Here is a 17558-nt window from a genome sequence, read left to right on the forward strand (position 1 = left end):
ATTGAATATGGTGCCTGTGCAGATGGGATACACTGTGCAATGTCACTAATTTTTCCTGTCGTCTCTAACCCAAAACTCAAACGAAGTCCTGTCCCCTCGGCTCCTTATCTGAGCGTAGACAAGAGTCACCTTAACTTAATGGAACGTCAAGATTCACTCTATTTTTATCACCTTAGAATATGCAACAAATAAATACTTCCTTATTACTCAGCTTTCCAGAACGTGATTTGGTTTGACTTGCTAGAATCCAGGTGGGGATTTGCTTGTCTGTAGTGCTGCAGTGGGATTACTGGCAGCGAGCGTTTGTGTGGTGGTGATGCCTAAAGAGACGAGTTGGGTTGGTGCTCCACTGTGTTAGTTTGCCGATCAACCTGATAAATCTCAGAGTTTGAGGTGGAAAGGCAAGCTGTGTGCTGACGTAAGCGTATAGCCTGTGAGTTACTTATGTTTGTGAAAAAATGACATCGTTTTGTAAGTCTTATTTCTTAAATCTAAGTAAGCTGGGAACAGGGAAAGTAAAGGTTCAGAAGGATCATGTCACACCTTGAATCTGTGTCTACCAAAGTGATTTGCAATCGAATGTAGTTGTAACTCTCCGTTGCCTCAGGGAGTTTTTCTACACCACAAAGAAGTGGTTCACTTTTGAACGTGAAGAACATGAAGAACCTTTGGTGGGGAAATTTGGTTGTTGTGTGGTAAAGGTTATGAAGAGTCCTCGTTCCTGTGGTGGCCACGGGAATTCTGTGCTCAGGATGTGCCAGGGGCAAAGCTGCATATGCAGAGCTCCTGCAGGTGACTGAAGCCCCTGCCATTCTGCAGTTCCCTAAGCGAGCTGCAATCCGCCAGCAAACTCCGGCCCATCTCAGTGAGCACACCTGTAGCCGTGCCCACAATTCTGAAGTCTGCCACAAACCGAGAGGGGCCTCAGCGTGAAGCGCAGGGAACCTCCAGATGCAAACCCTTCTCACGCCAAAGCCATTGGCAGGCAGCCGGAGGGGACAAGCCAAAGGAATTCTGCCACTAGAAGGAGTGCTGCCAGCTGGAAGGGACGGCGGAGGGGACATATGACCTACCTGCGTGCTATGTCCCCACATTTTTCCCCAGTGCCTAGGAAAGAAAGGCCCGACAGCAAAGGTCATGATAAAAGAGGTATTTAATTAGATTAGTTCATCTCCACCCCTGCGGTGGGCATCTGCTGCCCGACAGGAGTCCGCTGCCCTGTCCGTGTTGGCCTTCATGCGCGCTGCCAGGCGGGAGAACGTCTGCCTGCTGGAAGTGCCCTCCAGGCTGAAGAGCTGCTCCAGTAAGGAAAGGCAGCAGCTCTGCTGCAGCAGCCAGGCTAGCCTCTTCCTCCTGCCACACAAGAGAAAGTGATGGGCCCAGAGGCTCTAGCTGTACAGTGCTAAAGCGACCAGGGCGGGGGGAGAGCAGGGCGGTGGACAAGCCGGTTACACCTCCTCGGAGGAAAGGGGGCTGATGGAAGGAGGGCTGCTGGAGCAGAAGGCAGCAAACAAAGATGTGCCGCCGGGGGAAGCTGACCGCTTGAGAGGGCGTGTTGGCACTACGGCCTCAGGTTAGGTGTGGCCTCAAGACTGGGCTCAAGCAGCTCTGGGCCTGGATGCTTGGGACCAGGTGGGAAATGGCTCTTCCTCCCCTGGCTTCTCACTTCTGCTTCTTACCGGGCCTCCTGCGGAAGGGAGGCTGCTCTTCTGGCAACGTAAGCGGCACACTGCAACTTTTCCACCTGAGACTTGACCAAGGCTCCAACGGTGGTCCGGGGGAACTTCCTTTTGAGCAGGCTCAAAGCCTCCAGGATCATTTTCTTTGCCAGCTCCATGCGTCCCATACGATAGCAGACCTGCAAGGGAAAAGGGAAACGTCCCGATGGGGACCAGTGGCCCAAGAGACTGCAGGAATCTGCCAGTGGCTGCAGATGCCCCAGGGACATCCCCTGCAACTGGGGAAGGCGTCCAGCTCTGTCCCCCCGGAGATCCCGCCGGACCTCTCCGTCTCTTTACCTCCCCTTTGAGGCTGAAGAAGGTGGCCTCTTCAAAGCGGGCTATCACATTCGCTTTCTTGTCTACGGAGTTCCTCAGGACCTCCGCTTCATTCAGCTTCACGAGGGCCTTTGTGCAAGCACACAGAGAGCAGCAGGTGAGCGTGGGTGCAGAGCCCACAGCCAGCCTTGCCCTTCCCCCTTGCCTCTGGCGTCTGTCTTAAGAGGGCCTGTTCCTCCCCCTCGGTGATGCCCGCTCAAACACAGTCACACTGGCTCAGAGCGCAGGCACCACTGATCCTTCAGACCGCCTCCCTGCTAACGCCCCTTGTCCTAAGGGCACAGTGCCCTGTGCCTCTTGCCGCAGAAGAGGCAAAGCAGGGGAAGAAGTCAGGGTCTGAGCCCAGCGTTTCCCTTCTGAGGCCCCACAGAGGCATGCCCTGTTGCAACGGGGAAGTTGTCCTGCCCAGAGCCAGGCGACTGAGAGGACTCCGTGCACAGAGGGTGCTGGCAAGCAGGGCAACTCACCATGTCGCTGTTGGAGACATGCAGGTAGGCAGCCGCACACTCCAGAAGGTAGTAGAAGGCTCTGGCAGCATCGCCCATTGCCATGTAGTGGCGAGCCAAAGGCACCAGCACCGATTCCACGATGGCTTTGCACTCACAGGAGCATGCGCCGCTGTCCTTCCCATCGGCCTTGCTGGGCACCTCAGTTGTCTGTTCGCTCTTTGCCACAGGCCGCCCTGCCACACTAGTCAGAGGACGGTTCCCAGGGGAAGAAGAGAGCAAAGAATACACAGGCATCACTTAGAGTGGTCTTTCTCCCCACACAGACGACAGAAAAAGCCCTTTGTTCAAAGCAGAGCGTGAGGCCACGGGCAGGCGTGACTCATGCAGGTGCTCCTCCCCTGCAGATTTTGCCAGCGCTGCTCGGTAGGAACTGGAAAGCAAGGGCTGCTCCGGTGACGTGTGACCATTGCCCTGAGCCCATGGGCTTCCTCAAGCACTCTCTCATCTCCATGGCCATCTCCTCCCAGCTCCCACCCCACAGACAGCCTCTTCCCTAAGCTACAGTCACAACCGGCAGCCAGATTCCCGAGTTTCCTTTGCCTCCTGTGGAGACCCTGTGCTCACTGGCTTCAAAAATAACCAAAACCTGGTCTGCTCACCCAAAATCCTCCCCCATGAAAGCCTGCTGCTGCCGCCGCAGTGCATCTTCAGCATCTGGCGAGAACACAGGGGGTTAGACACCTCCTCGCGTACGCCGGGGTAGGAGCTGCTCTCCCTCTCCCAGCGGGGCTTGCAAGGATCCTTGCAAGGGTCCCAACACACTGAGGAAAGCCTGCAGTGGTCATCCTCACCTCCTGGGCTTGTCCCTAGCAGATCTACTCCCACCCGATCCCCAGCACACACCCCTGGGCTCCTGGAGGGCCCGGGCTGTGGAGCACGGCGCACAGCATACCCTCAGTGGCGTGGGTCCTATCCCTCTTCAGCTGCTCTCCTGCAAGCACCAAGGTCTCCCAGCTGCGTGAGTCGCCCTGGTCAGCAGAGCCCTGGCACCTCCCTCCATCCTGGGTGCTGGTGACGGCGAAGCGGTGGAAGGCAACAAACTCTCCTTGGCCGCAGCTCTTGCATTTGTGCGCGTGCCGCTCCAGGAAGGCGGCACACGTGCGGTGCAAGGCGACCCGCTGTCTCTTGGGCCACAGCTGGTAGGCAGCCTCCTGCAGCAGCACGACACGGAAGGCCAGAGCGCCAGACTGCTGCACCACGGTCATCCTCAGAGCGGGCGTCTCCACATCTGCAAGGCAAAGGGCCTTTGCATCAGCCCCAGCTGGGGCCAAGGCTCAGGGCCATCCCAGCCGGGACACCAAAGTCACGCCTTGGGGCGCACCCTCGGCAGCAAACCTGCACTGCTGCACACCGAGCCTTGCAGCACGGGGTGGAAGGGCCCACCTTGCCTTGCTTGACGCTAGCACGGCCCTGGGGACACAGTGCTCAGCTGCGCTCCAGGCAGCAGCTGGGGATGTTGCTGCCAGCCAAAGCGAGCCCTGGCCCGCGCTTTCTCCCTGCTCTTGGCAAGGCAGTCCCCAGCCTCCTGAGCTTCCCGCCCTGCTCCACAGGGGAATCAAAGCTGAGTGAAAGCCTGTCAAAGGGCCCGGGGCTCTCTGGAGGCCATCTTTGGTCTGGACGCTGCAGGCGGCCCGCAGAGGATGTCAGGGGTTCCACAAGCCCTCCTATGCCTGCGCTATAAGCAGCGCCTGGAGGCCGCGGAGCAGAGGCACTTGGGACGGCTGGTGGGAACTCCCCTCCACCACAAAGCTCGTGTGCTTTGAGATCGGCTCGTAAGATCTTTGCACAACCCCTCCTGAACAGCCATGCCTGCCTGAGCTCCACCCAGCCATCACCGGGGGCGGGGGCAGGGGGGGAGCGCACCATGCCCGGGGGAGCCCATCAGGACACAGCTGGGAGCTCCCTTGTCCACCTCACTGCTACCACTTACCGCTCTCCGCCTGCACAGAGGTGCCTGGCCTCTTGGTAGGATCTTGGACATCTTCTGGCACCTCTGTGTTTTTCAGCCACTTAAGGATGTTGTCCTTCACCAGCATGGTCAACACACAATTCACCTTGTGCCTCATGTCAGCCGGAAGGACGTGCAAGAGCAGCTGGGTGGTAAACACGGGCCCGATGACAGCCGCATACTTCAAAACGGTCTGCTTCAGCGGCTTTAGCTGGTCCAGCTGAGACAGCGCAATCTCTGCCAGAAAGAAGCAACACATCTCTCTCTCTCGCCTCTTCCCCATGCTCAGGCTGGAGAGTTTCAACACAGGAAACGGGGTAGATGTTGGCCTCCTCTCCTTGGGACTGCACCTGCTGGGCAATCGCAACCCAGGGCAGGCGTCTTCAAAATGGCTCCGCTCCTGCTGCAGCCACCGGCCACAAGGCCTGGGGAAAAGCGAGACGCTCAAACGCACGCTCCCCCACCAAGGGTGAGGAGGGCAGGACCCAGCAGGTCCATGCAGCCCATGATGCGCCCTACCAGGTCTGGAGTAGGTTTTTGCCCTACAGTGCGCACAGAGAACAGAGAACTTTCCCCAGCCCAGAGGTGGACTCGGAGCTCCACACAACGATTGTCTGAACGTGGCCAGACGATACTACTCCTTTCTTTTCCATTTCTTCCTGTTCTTTTTGGACAAAACCGCTTTACAGCAGGAATGCTTTAGCGTGACATTTCTTCCAGGATCATACAAATGGGGGTGGCTAGAGAGGAGGGACACTCATCGACAGTTCCCAAGCTGAGAGGGTGACTCTGCAGCACACAGATGCCTAGCCTCCCTCTAGCTGATGCCCCGCGAAGGGGCCCCAGCACAGCTGCGAGCCGCCAGAGCGGCGCTCGGACCCTCACCTTTCAAGGTGACGGGCAGCACGGTGTTCTCCAGGTTCACGTCCGGTCTGATGGTGCAGACCCTGCCATCACTCCCTGCGCTGGAGCTCGACGTTGCTGCAAGACAGTTTCCACTGCAAGCGCGTCTTTCGGGACATGGTTTAGGAGGTGTTGGGCTGACAGTTGGACTTGACGATCTTAGAGGTGTTTTTCAACCTTACTGATTCTATAATGATTCTGTGAATGTAGAGCCCTCCCAAAGATGTTCTGCCTTCACACCAGCTTTCCCAAACAGTCTCCACAGCCAGGGAAATTGGGAAACTTCTATTACCATCCTTTTCTTCTGTGACCGGCACCCTTGTGGGGATTTTATGGTTTTGGATTCAAGATTCCTGGGCCTGTCCCTCACCTCAAGCTGGGATTTGTTCTCAAGGGAGCTGCCCTATGGCCAAGGTAAATGACGGGCCCATTAGAATGCCTAAGAAACACCAGGATCAAATGTGCTCCGGAACAATTTCCCCCGCATTTTAGCACCCAACTCCTGCCCCAGGAATTTAGGCCCCTCCAAGCCACCAGAAGTCGCTAGCCCCTGCTTTGGCTCACAACGGTAAGGCACGCAGGAGCCCACGCCTCTGCCAGGCCAAGTTCTGCACTGCTGCAAGATGTGACTCTGCCCAGATCCACGGGGGAATGACGGGGCAAGACCGTGCCGCAGAGAATGCGCCACAGCAACGCGCTAGTCGGCAGCAAAGGTGCTTACCGACCAGGCTCTCCCAGCTGCCCTCTGCTTTTTCACCCCGCCTCCGGGTGTGGAACAAGAGCATGTCGTTGCGACGAAGGCAGCGCAGCAGCTCCTCGCAGTAATACGGGATCCCCAAGCTTCTTTGGATCAGGAACCTGGACAGGGGCAGACCCAGCAATGAGCAGCACAAGGAAAGTAAGGTGGAACACCGTTCAGGGGGGCCGCGACTCCCTCGGGCATAACAGAGTAGCCAGCATCTCCGTCACAGCCACACCTCACTTTTGAAAGGGGCGCTGGCTTGGCCTTTTGGGCCCCCCTGAACCTCCAGCCTTGGCTGAAGTCCACGCCAAAAGAGAGGCGGACAATGCCCAAAGCACGGAGCAGCGAGCCCTGCCTTTCCTCTCCTCGGGAGCCTAGATCCTCCCTGGCAGCAGGACGGACCTCTGCCCCAGGGAATCTCCCCCACAGCCCGGCCACCTAGACCAAGGCCGTTTCGCACCCCAGACACGCTTGGCCTCGGCACTCTTCCTCCCTTCCTCCCTGCGCAACAGCGAAGGGATGACACCTCCCACGCTCTGTGTCTGGGGAGTTGCCCGCTCTCAGCTCACACCTGCCAGGGCGAGGCATAACATGCAACCCCCGTGGGCCCAGTACTCACGGGAGCCAGTGATGCTTCTAGCCGCCCTGCGCTGCCTTTCCTGGGGCGTTGATGCCCTCCCATGCTCTGCATCGGTTCAAGCCCTCAGGAAGAGCTCCCCTGCCTCCCACTTACCTCGCTAGATCCCTGGAGATGCTGACCACTCCGAGGTCCTGGCAGACTTTCTGCACCACAGCTGAAGATTTCAGCTTGTCCAGATGACAATAGGTGATGTTCTGGGACATTGCGCTGTCTCCTGCGGCTTTGCAGAAGGCCTCTGTTCTCACATAGCCCGGGGCTAAGCTCATGACCATGAAGCTGGAGACGTTTTGGAGCACGGGTGACACGATACTCCAGGAGGCAGGGTCGATGAAATGGGCATTGTCGATGACAAATATGCCAAATTCTCCTCCCATGACCTGAAAAAAAGCCAGGTTGTTCTGAGGGGAATCCGGTGCATTTTCAAGTGCCTTCCAGGGGAGGAGATTTACCCTCTGTCTCTTGAGAGGATTCTCGGAAGTCTCTCCCCAACCCGTTCCCTGCTCAGATGCTGACTGGCTCGTAATTCCGTTGAGACTTTAAGGTCACGCCTAATGTTGCTTGCTCCGCAGAAGGAGGGAGCTTGGGCAAGGGAATGCGGAAGACGTCGTTCTTCCTCCAGGGAACATTGCTTTATGGGAGGGCGGGGTTGTTTTCCTTCTCTGACCAGGAGGACGGAAGGAGAAATGCTCACCTTCTCTAGCACTTTTGCCCACGTCGAGTGCAATTCCATTAGCCTTTGAGGTTCACACATCTTGCGAACCTTGTCCGAAACGGGAAACTGGCCAGGAAAAGCAGAGTCAGGGAGAAAGGTCACTCCGGGGCTAGGCACACCTCCCCACCAAGCAAGACCGCAGAGCAAACCACCTCTGCTGGCCTCAGCACCCTCCCTCTCCCCAGCACAGGGCCAAGAAGCCACAGTGGGGCTTCACCTGGAGCCTAAAGCAGAGGCCCTCTGCCCAGGGTCTCTGGCAGGCCTCTCGCTCTCACCTCGACAAAGAAAATGCCGTTGAGGAGGCAATAGCTGCTCTCTTCGATTATCCCTTCGAGCTTTGCCTGCAACACGCGCTCCTTGTCACTGCGCAGTTCACAGTCCTGGAGGCCCAGGGCTTTGGCCATCAGCTTACGGAGGGCAGAGAAGGACTGCCTCACGTTGACCTCTAGCAGTTCCATCGCAACTACCCTGCCGTGCAAAAGCAAAAGGGACTGAGATCCCCAACAGCCCGAGCCTTCTAAGACCAAAGGGGTGGAGATGCCCTTGCAGGGGGCTCTTCAGCCACCCATCTCAAAGTGCTTCCCAGAGAAGCCCGCGCTTTTCACTCCTCGTACGAGAAAGGGCACACAGGGGCAGCTGGTGCCAAGCCACTGGCAGAGCCAGGTCCGGACCCTGTGTCTCGGCAGCGCCAGCCCAGGTCTCGCTACTTCCCCCCTGCACAGGAACTCACAGGGCTCAGAGGCAAGGATGGAGCAAGTGGTGAGTTTGCCTTTGGGCTCCAGACCTTAGTACTCTGCCTCCCAGAGCACAGGAAGGCTTTTCTGCCCCAGTGCTCCTTCTGGGAAACAGGTAGAGGGCAAGCAGAGCTTCTGAGCTGGCCACCCTGCTGTCTGTTGCGTCTGGAGCCAGATGCAAAGCACTGAGCCTGGGCTCTTCCCGACTATCCGTGCCTGGCCCAGAGGTGAAGGAGGAAAGGCTGTGGCTCAAGAAGCCGCCTCCAACTCCCCAAAGAGGCAGAGGTGGGAGCAGGGCACGCAGGAGCTCCTAAGGAGTGTCTCCAGGAGGCTTTTTCAGGCCTCTGCAGTCCAAGAGCCAAACGCACTGGCAGAGGGGCTGGAGTGTTCCACGGTTGTCAGGGGATGGGCAGGGGCAGTGTCCCAAAGCTACAGGTCAAAAACCTGTACCTGTGGCCAGCAGCCTGGCCTAAAGAGGCCAGTTCAGCAAGTAAGTGGCTCTTTCCGGAGCCCATCGTGCCCTCAAATGCCAGGATGTGGCTTTGCCCAAAATCCTTATAGGCTTTCAAGCAGCTGACAAAAAGGTCAATCTCCTTCTCCCGACCTGTGAAGACACACAAGGAAACGAGCTGCTGGGGGTGCTGAAAAGCAAAGAGACGTCCCTTTTGCTGCCACCCTCCACCGCAGTTTCCCTCCCCACCACCACATATAACATGACAGCCTGCCTACACCCAGGCCTCCTTCCATCAAGGCACCAAGCGATTAAAGGCATCCCGAGCGTCCTGATGTTTCCGTATCTACACCCAGATGCTGCCAGGAAAGGAACTCTGAGGAGTACAAGGGCGAGAACCCACAAACACTCTCCGTCAGTCTGGCAGAAGGAAACCTCTCTCCTGAACCCAAAGACAAGGATCAGCTTAGCCCCCGGGCTTGAGCAGCTCCATAGTAGAAAGGAACCTTCCTACCAGGTCTGGAGCACGGCGGGGAGCACCAGGCACCTCACCCTGCTTTCCACCCCAGAGATATCAAACAAATAGGGACGAACCAGGCAGCACTGCCTTAGGGTCGCTGCAGGCAGCACCATCCCTGGCAAAAGCTTCTCCCTACCCAGCGTGGCACTAAGCGCTACCAAGGGGAAGAAAGTGGCGTTCAGAAGAGCACGGCGTTCTCCACCTACCCAGCAAGGGAGCGTACTCTGACCTCTCCTTGGTGAGACTCATGTCAAGTATGCTAGAAGCAGGGGAAAAGAAAACACAAGTCAATGAGGTGGGGAGAAGCCAGGGGACATAGAGAAGCAGCCTGGCGTGGAGGGGCAGGACGTGTTCCTCGGGTACCGGCTTTTCTTTTGAGCAGCGTGTCACCCCCTGCACGCTCCCCCAGCCAAAGTTCAAGCTGCACGCTAGGACAGCTTCAAGCATAAAGAAGCCCAACGACCGCAGCAGGGTGGGAGAACGTATCGAGAGTTCATCACCATGGGCCAAACCCAGAGAACTCGGAGACACGTGAAAGAAGCCAGGGTGTGCTGTTGCCTAGCAGACAGCTTTACCACGTTGGCCAAGAAAAACAAGTGTCTTGGAAAGGAGGACTTGTGTCCCTGAACGGGTTGGGATGCCAAGTACCTGGCACCTTTGCCTCAAGTCTTCCTGTAGTTCAAAGAGATGGCAATGTTAACATTCAAACCGTCACCCAAAGAGAAGGGCAAATCCTGGCCCAGAGGAAGAGCTGAGATTTCAGCAGGAAGACATGAGGAAGAGTGTCCCAATGGTCCACCTTTCCCCATGGGAACCAGACTGGCCCAAAGCTTCCTGCTCGGAAGCAGCTGGGACAAAAAACTCCTTGGGTCAGCATTACCAGGGCACATGGTGGAGCAAGCACAGCACGGAAAGCACAGTCGAAAGCCATTTGGGCAGAGCCTGCAAGGCCACCTTGCATCTACCCAGACAGAAGAATCTTCCCAATCCCTGTGGCTTCACTCCCGCTCTCTCAGCAGCAGGAGGCAGCACGGGAGAGGGGCAAAAAGCCTCCCACGCCAGGGCTTCTGACCATCTCAGCAACTGGGAAGGCAGACCAGCTTGGTCTCTCGCTGCACAACTCCTCTTTCTCGCCGAGGCTGCACCCTTGGTGCCACCGTCCCTTCATCCAGCCCTCTCAGAGGACACTCACCTCGCCTTGGTGACTCCCACATATTGATAGATAGTGCCAGGACGGATAATGCCTTTCATTTTTCTCTCTGGCAGCTCCTTGAAGTAGTAAGGGGGCAGCCGAGAGGCGGCATAAGTCGCTGCATCACAGGACACCAGCCCAGGGTAGCGCACCATCATCCGGGCTGCCAAATTCACCTTCTGGCCAAGGACTGCCAGGGAGAGAGACAGAGAGAGAGCACGCGTTGATGTACCTGTGCCACCAGCCCCGCGGCGCCCTGCCACGCCAAGGGCTGCCTCCCCTCTGGCACAGGCCAACGCCACAGCGGGGTCAGCAGAACCCAGGGGAACAATCGGCCATGGAGCCCGTTCTCCCACCCCGGGCCAGGACCAGCACCGCCTGGGCCGTTCCTGAGTGGCTGCTGGGCAAGCCCTCTCCCAGCCCGCCTTCCTCTTCCAGACTGCTGTGCTTAAGCAGGCCCAGGCCAACCTTCCGCGCCTCAGGCACACGCCTCCTACCTGTGTATTCATTCCTCAGAGGGTGGCCGGTGATGCCGCAGAACACCATCCCGCTGGTAACGGCAACGGACACTGCCCTGGCACACAGGGAAACAGCGCAGCTTCAGCAGCGCCCCACGCACAGTCCTGCCCGCCCAGCTTCATCCCCTCCCGCACCTCCCCTCGGCCCTAGCCTGGGCCACCTGCCATCCTGCCCTGCCAGCGCGGGCCTTGGGGGCCTGGAGAGCTCAGGGACGCAATATACGTGCGTTGCAAGGGACAAGGGACATGGGCAGAGTTTTGGACACTTCCCCTGAGGCCTCTTTCCCTGAGATGCGACCGGCAGAAGGCCACGGCCCTCTCGTGAGCAAAGAGGGAGGGAAGAAGGCGCCCACAGCGTCACCACCTGCGGTGACAGAAACTTGAGATCAGGTGGTTGGGCCCCAGCCCTGTTCATGGGCCAGTTGCTCGGAAGGGCCTGTCTCTGGCACTGAAGAGCCTCTCGCCCTCGTGAGGGCTCGTTCCGGTGCGAGGGCTAGCACGGTGTGCTTGGAGGGGCTCTGCCTGGCTGCCATGGGCCTCAGCCATGGCTCGCCTGCCACCTCTCAGGGCACTGCTTCCTTCCTGCCAGGGACGAGGGAGGGCAAGCTAGAAGGCACATCTCTTTCGGGTAAGCCCCCTTGCACTGTCCTAGGCACCCGGCACACCCACGCCCCCTGCCACATGCTCACTTTTTTCCCCCAAACATCGTCGAGAAGGAGTTGAAGATCTGAACAGCGCTCTGCAAGGCGTGCAGGCTCTTGTAGGGCAGCTTTTCTCCAATGAGTCCAAACACACAGAGGAACGTGCAGCCCTGCCAAGGACAGAAGCGGCACATCTTGCTACAATGCCTCAGAGGGAATCACCCCCTCTTGCTCACCGACCACCCTCTCGGGCTGCGGGGAGGCGATTGCTCACGCACACACTCACTTTATCGCACAGGAGGACTTTGTTGACTTCGCCCTTGTGAGGAGAGAGGATTTCTAGCAACATCCTGCTGGCACTGTGGAGGAACTCAAAGACTTCTGCTGTGCTGATGATATCTGCAGACAACTGCAGGTGGACAAAGAGGCTGGTGACTGGCCGTAGCTCAGAGAAGAGGTCCAGCGGCAGTCTGTCGTCAAGCTGGAAGACAAGAGCACACGGGCTTCACCAGCCTGCTCTCCCACGGGCTTACTGCCCACACCAGATGCCGAGGGAGAGCAGGCGTACCGGCAATAGCCTGCCGGTACTACTGGAGGAAGGGGGGAAATCCTCCTCTCCGTGCACATGGCGGGCAGGCTTCACCAGCCTGCGGCAGGCAGGTACCGAACCATAACACAAATGACAAAGGAGGACAAGGCACACAAAGGAGGACAAGGCACGCACTGGTGCAGCCCGGGTGCCCCTTGGCTCAGTTTGCCCATGTTCTTGTCTCAGGGTGCATTTTCTTTGGTTTTCTCTTCTCCTGAGAACTCCATCTGTGCAATGCACCTCTTTTCTGCCCGCCAAAAATGCAGCCCCAGCAGTGGTGGCCTGGACGTACCTTCCTGAGAGCAGCTTCTGGTATGTACTTCCGAAACATCTCCACCAATTTAGGACGGTTGGACAAGACACGAGTAGGCCTCATGGCCCCTGAGGAGAGAAAACGCAGGTGGTCGCTCGAAGGATGGCACTAGGAGGTGTTGGAAAGCAGGGGCTGGCACTGGAAACGGGGGAGAAAGAGTCTTCTGCCTTTGCTCATGTTGCCACCTGCTGACACTCAGGGCAGAGCTGTCCCCTGGAAGGAGGAGGCGGCAGCGGCAGCAGCGACTGCCCCAGCTGATGCACAGGAGGGACAAAAGCAGGGGCGCTAACTGAAAGGGGGAAGAGGGCTGGGGTGGTTCCCCTCTGGCCCCTGAAGCAGCCAGGCCCCACCTTTGCAGGCAATCACAGAACAAGGTGAAGTTGGCACGCACCTTCCCCTTCCAAGCGGTGGCTCAATGGGTGTCGTACAAGCTTGCGCAACGCTTCTTGGCGTTCTGACCGAGACATCTGATCCATGCCCGTAACCTGAAGACACACAGAATCAGAGAACTGCCACTGGCCGCCCCAGGACTCCAGGGGACAGAGCCTGCCCTCACCGTCACTGCCCAGAAAAGGGGAGAACAAGCCCACCTGGCTGGATGGGACAGCAGTGCTTCCTCAGAAGCACCGGAGCTGGGCAGGCATCACCCAAGCATCCCCCAGCTGTCAGCAACAGCTCCGTGACCCACACAGGACATTGCTGGTGGGGCCAAAAGCCTGCCAGTGCCTCCCGACCCCTCAAACCAAGCAAGCCCAGCACACAGTTACCCCTGAGATGGAGGGACAACACCTTCAGCTGCCTGCCCATGTTCACTGCTACAATTCTCCCCACGCTCGGCGCCTCAGCCTTCTGACACCTCCCTCCTTCATGTCCAGGCCCCAGGTCCTCACAATGGCTCGAGACGCCGTCCCATCCACCTACCTTCACAGCTCTTTTGCATGCAAGATGCTTGGTCCTGAGCCGGTGCTGCTCACAGAGCTCCCAGGAGGTGGCCGAGAGGACAACATCACCTGGGTCTGCAAGCTCATGGGCCTCACAAACTTCATGCAGGGCCTGGCCACAGATACAGAAGTACCGCCAATCCCTGTCTCCAAAAACCACAAGGCTCATGGGCGCTGCAGAGATCCCTGGGGAGAGAGAGCGGGAGAAGCAAACTGACACGGAGAACATTTTGAGCTCTGCGCTCCCCAGCATCTCAGCTGTTCAGAACCTAATCTGAAGCCCAGCGGGGAGGCGGCCATTATGGAGGGGGAGGACATCCTCCGTCCTCCTCGGGGGATACTGACACGGCTCCATGAAACAGGTGTCCAGAAATAGACAAACAAATTTGGCATTGGCAAGGCGTTGAGAGTGCCGGGCATCTTACCCAGCTGCCTGCCTGCCCCAGAAGCCCAGCAAACCAGCGGGCTTGATCACCACCTGCTGCGTTTACACGCAGGTAGGCTGTAGCTGTCTGCTGGAGAAAACCTAACAGCCTGCAAAAGCCCTTCTCCCAGCCGTGAGCAAAGCAGTTCCCTTTTGCTCTTTGTGAAAGGCAGGGGAGAATCCAGCAGGGAAAGGATGCAAAGCTGCCCCCGCCTGAAAAAAGGAAAGGGTAACTACCTCCCGCAGACACCCGCGCTAAAGCAGACATGCAAAGACCCTAATACTTGATCTGACACCCGCTCTGCCTTAGGCTTAAGCTTCCTCTGCGTCTGGAAATGCATGCAAGACCAGCAGTCCTGGTCTCCCGTCCCTGCTCCGACTACCGCTGGCCCCTTGAATGCTCACAGGAGATGCTTTCCTTTGGCACTGGCCCCAGCAGGGATCCCCGCATTCCCTGCCCGGGAGAAGCACCCTGTGGCGCGTGAGAGTGCCACGCATCTGCGCCTGGCACAGCGCCCGTACCTATCTTCAGTCGGACCTTCTGACCCACGGGCGTGTCACGACTCCCATACTTCTTCTGGATCTGCCGGCTACATTGCAGCACCAGGCTGATGGTCTTAGCCAGCTCCCGGTGCGATGTTCTCCACAGCACCAGCACAGCATCCCCTGGGGAAAGCGAGGGAAAGTGAAGGCTCTGCCGAGACCTGCCTCTCCCCACACTCCACTCGGTGGCATAAGCGGGCCGACGTGCTGAGGAAGATGGGCTCGTGGCAGGGCGTTGCCCGGGAGGACCACACCCTGGGCACCGGGACACCTCTCCTCTCCCGGGCCAGCCACAGCAGCAGCCAGACGGCAGCAGCAGCACCCCCTGCCCCGAGCGCTCCTCTGCAGCTGCAGCACGTCAGGGACTCCTCCTCCCCTCGCAGCCCGGCAGCCCAAGCTCTGCCATCACCAGGGCCTCCCTGCCCCTCACCAGCACCCCGACACACACCTTTGGCTCTGCTTTATAGCTTTATATATGTGCTTTATATGTGCGTGCTTCCTTGCCCCCGCCCGCAGCACAGGGCCCCGCAAGAGGGGACCGAGTGAGGGGAGCCACAGCCCTTGGCCAAAGCCAAGGCAGCCCCGGGGGGAAAGAAAGAGGAGCCTGGAGAAAGGGCACTGCGGGGGGCGTGCGTGCATGGCCAGAAAGCTGGCTCAAGGTGCTGCACAGAGCCTCTTGCGAAGGAGAGCACGGCAAACGGCCGCCACAACAGCTAAATGCTGCAGACCCGTACACGTGGGCATCGTTGTCCAAAGTACATACCGGCAAACTTCAAGATGTCTCCACCAAAAGTCAGCACCTCTGTGGACAGAGGGAAGGAAAGGAGGAGTCATGTGGCCACCTTCTTGCAGAAGGCACAGAGCAAGCCCCTCTGCCGGGACAGGAGCACCTGGGCGCGGGCGCCCCGTGGGGCACAGCTCAGGAAAGCACCACTCCGGCCTGCCTCCCCGCCTCACAGTGGCCACAGCCCTGGTACCCGCGCAGCACGCAGGGAGGCAGGGCCTCGGGACGCCTCCAAAGCTGGGAAGGCTGGAGGCCAGAAGGAGCCTCTGCGGTCCACCTGGTCCAACCCCGCTGCTCAAGCAGGGCTGCACAGAGCCAGCTGCCCAGGACAGCGGCTAGATCGCTTCTGAATAGCTCTGAGCAGGGAGACTCCACAGCCTCCCTGGGCAACCTGTGCCAGCGCCCACTCATCCTCACAGTCAAAAAGTGTTTCCTGATGTACAGAGGGAAACCTCCTGTGTTTCAGGGCGTGCCCGTGGCGTGCCCTCTGGTCCTGACACTGGGCACCACTGGAAAGAGCCTGGCTCTGTCCTCTTTGCACCCTCCCTCAGGTTTTAGACACATTCCCAAGATCCCCCCCGAGCCTTCTCTTCTCTAGGCTAAACAGTCCCAGCTCTCTCAGCCCTTCCTTGTAGGAGAGATGCTCCAGAGCCTTCAGCATCTTTGACCACACTCTTGCTTTTACTCTACAAGTGCTGCCAAAGGGGTGGCCGCAATGTGCTCACAGTCAGCTCAGAAGGGTCAAGATGTCCCCTGCGGAAAGGGGCTTGTGAGGGTCTCTCACACACCCCCACATGCTCGTGCGCGCACACGGACACGCGCACAAACGCGGACGCCAGTGCCAGCATCCTCCAGTCGCTCGCACGCTGGCACTTGCTGGATGCCCTCAGCCTGCTCTGGGCCCTAACACGTCACTGAGCCAGGCGTTCACGCCACAGGCGCAGAGGGGGCTGCTGAGAAAGCAGGTGCCTCCTCGGCCACAGCGGGGAGCACAGAGGACCTGAGCTGCTCCTGACCCTCCACAAGACCCTGGCTGCTCTCACTGATCCTCTGGGCCACAGACAGCCCGGAGCCTTCCAAGGAGGCAGGACCCGGCTGCCCAGCCTGCCTGCCTCCACCCTCCGGCAGCGGCCTCATGACCTGATGCCAGGCAGTCCTGCAGCATGGCTCTTACCCTCCAAAATGTCACACAGGTAGCAGTTGAGGGTTTGCACCAGCTCATCAGTGCCCCTCTCCGTGCCGCTCCTCTGTATGAATTTCTCTGTCAACGTAGTGAAAGCTGCAACAGGAACACCCAGAAATCAGGAAACGCCCTTGTGGGCCAAAGGACCTGCCAGCCAGTTCCACGCTGCCCGGCCTGAGAGCCTGTAGGTCACACCTTCCCATGCCCCAGCTCAGTGCTGCTGGCAGCAGTGGTTGACCACCCAAGATAAGGCATCCCGCTCTCTTTGGGCATCTCAGCAGAAGAGTGCAGCAGTGACAAGATGGCCCCTCTGTATGAGGGGCAGGGGCAGGGCTCCAAAGGGCCTGCTGTGTCCCAAAAGGGCTCGCGGCCGTGGTTGCTCCTCCCTGCTCGCCCCACCTGATATATCCGCAAAGAGCAGCACTCCGTCGATAGGCTGAGAGTAACAGTTGCTCTGAAGGGAGTCCTCAGCAAGGAGACCGGGGAGGAAAGCTGCTGCTTTCTCCAGGTCTGAGTGGTGGTATTTCCTCTCCCAGGCAGAAGCCATCATCAGCACCCTGTGGCACACGGGGTACCTCAGGAGGATGAGGACCTCGCCGCTCAGTGCGAGTTGCACACTGAGCCTGGAGCCTCTGCGCGGGACGACTGACCCTCTGCACCCACAGCGGTGGTCACAATCGCCTGACAGTGACATCCTCCCTATGTCATCGCCTGCTGAGCCACAGTGACACACGCTGCCTCCCAGGCAGCCAGCGCCACCCCACTTCTCTGAGGACAGTGCCGAAGGGAGGCGCTTCAGCGACCTGTTGCTGAATTTGCAGCTGCTTCCCCCCTTCCCCAGGACCAGCTGCCTCCGCACGCACAGCTCGTTGCTAGCACTGGTCCTTTCCCCGGCAGCTACGCAGCCTGTCGCCATCTTCCCAGTAGGCTGGCTCCTTTCTTGCTCCCTTACTCCCTCCTCAAGCCCCAAGGTGTCCCACCTCGGACACGGGAGCCCTCCAGCTCTCCCTTCCCTCCATCCGCACAGCGCCTGCGACGGACAGCAGCCTGCCTCTGGCAGAGTCAGCAGCTCCTGAGCTGCCACGTTCCCTGGGCTGGGTGAGAGCTCCGGCACGTGAAGCCAGGCCCCTCACCCCTGACGGCAGCCAGGGTTTCCCAGCGGAAAGGGAGGCCGGGGCATACGCGCAGGCGGCCCCACAGCTGCCAGACGGCAG

The 17558-nt window shown here is 58.9% G+C and overlaps 1 protein-coding gene across 1 annotated transcript; it reads right to left on the reverse strand.

Moving 5' to 3' along the window:
• Window positions 1-1157: 1157 nt before the first annotated feature.
• LOC142051041 (adenylate cyclase type 10-like) lies at window positions 1158-17260 on the reverse strand. The gene is made up of 25 exons (XM_075080254.1): window positions 17109-17260; window positions 16744-16901; window positions 16336-16440; window positions 15141-15179; window positions 14357-14500; window positions 13391-13596; window positions 12861-12954; window positions 12449-12537; window positions 11854-12048; window positions 11616-11737; window positions 10906-10982; window positions 10409-10598; window positions 9423-9475; window positions 8696-8849; window positions 7787-7979; window positions 7491-7577; window positions 6893-7176; window positions 5982-6275; window positions 5400-5575; window positions 4497-4751; window positions 3459-3794; window positions 2525-2739; window positions 2019-2126; window positions 1680-1858; window positions 1158-1353 (listed from the first exon to the last, which is right to left on the reverse strand). The coding sequence occupies exons 1-25, from the start codon at window positions 17258-17260 to the stop codon at window positions 1158-1160; spliced, it is 4101 nt and encodes a 1366-aa protein (XP_074936355.1).
• Between the last annotated feature and the right edge of the window lie 298 nt (window positions 17261-17558).

The sequence above is a fragment of the Phalacrocorax aristotelis genome, unplaced genomic scaffold (assembly GCF_949628215.1).
Source record: "Phalacrocorax aristotelis unplaced genomic scaffold, bGulAri2.1 scaffold_85, whole genome shotgun sequence".
In the NCBI taxonomy this organism is placed as follows: domain Eukaryota; kingdom Metazoa; phylum Chordata; class Aves; order Suliformes; family Phalacrocoracidae; genus Phalacrocorax; species Phalacrocorax aristotelis.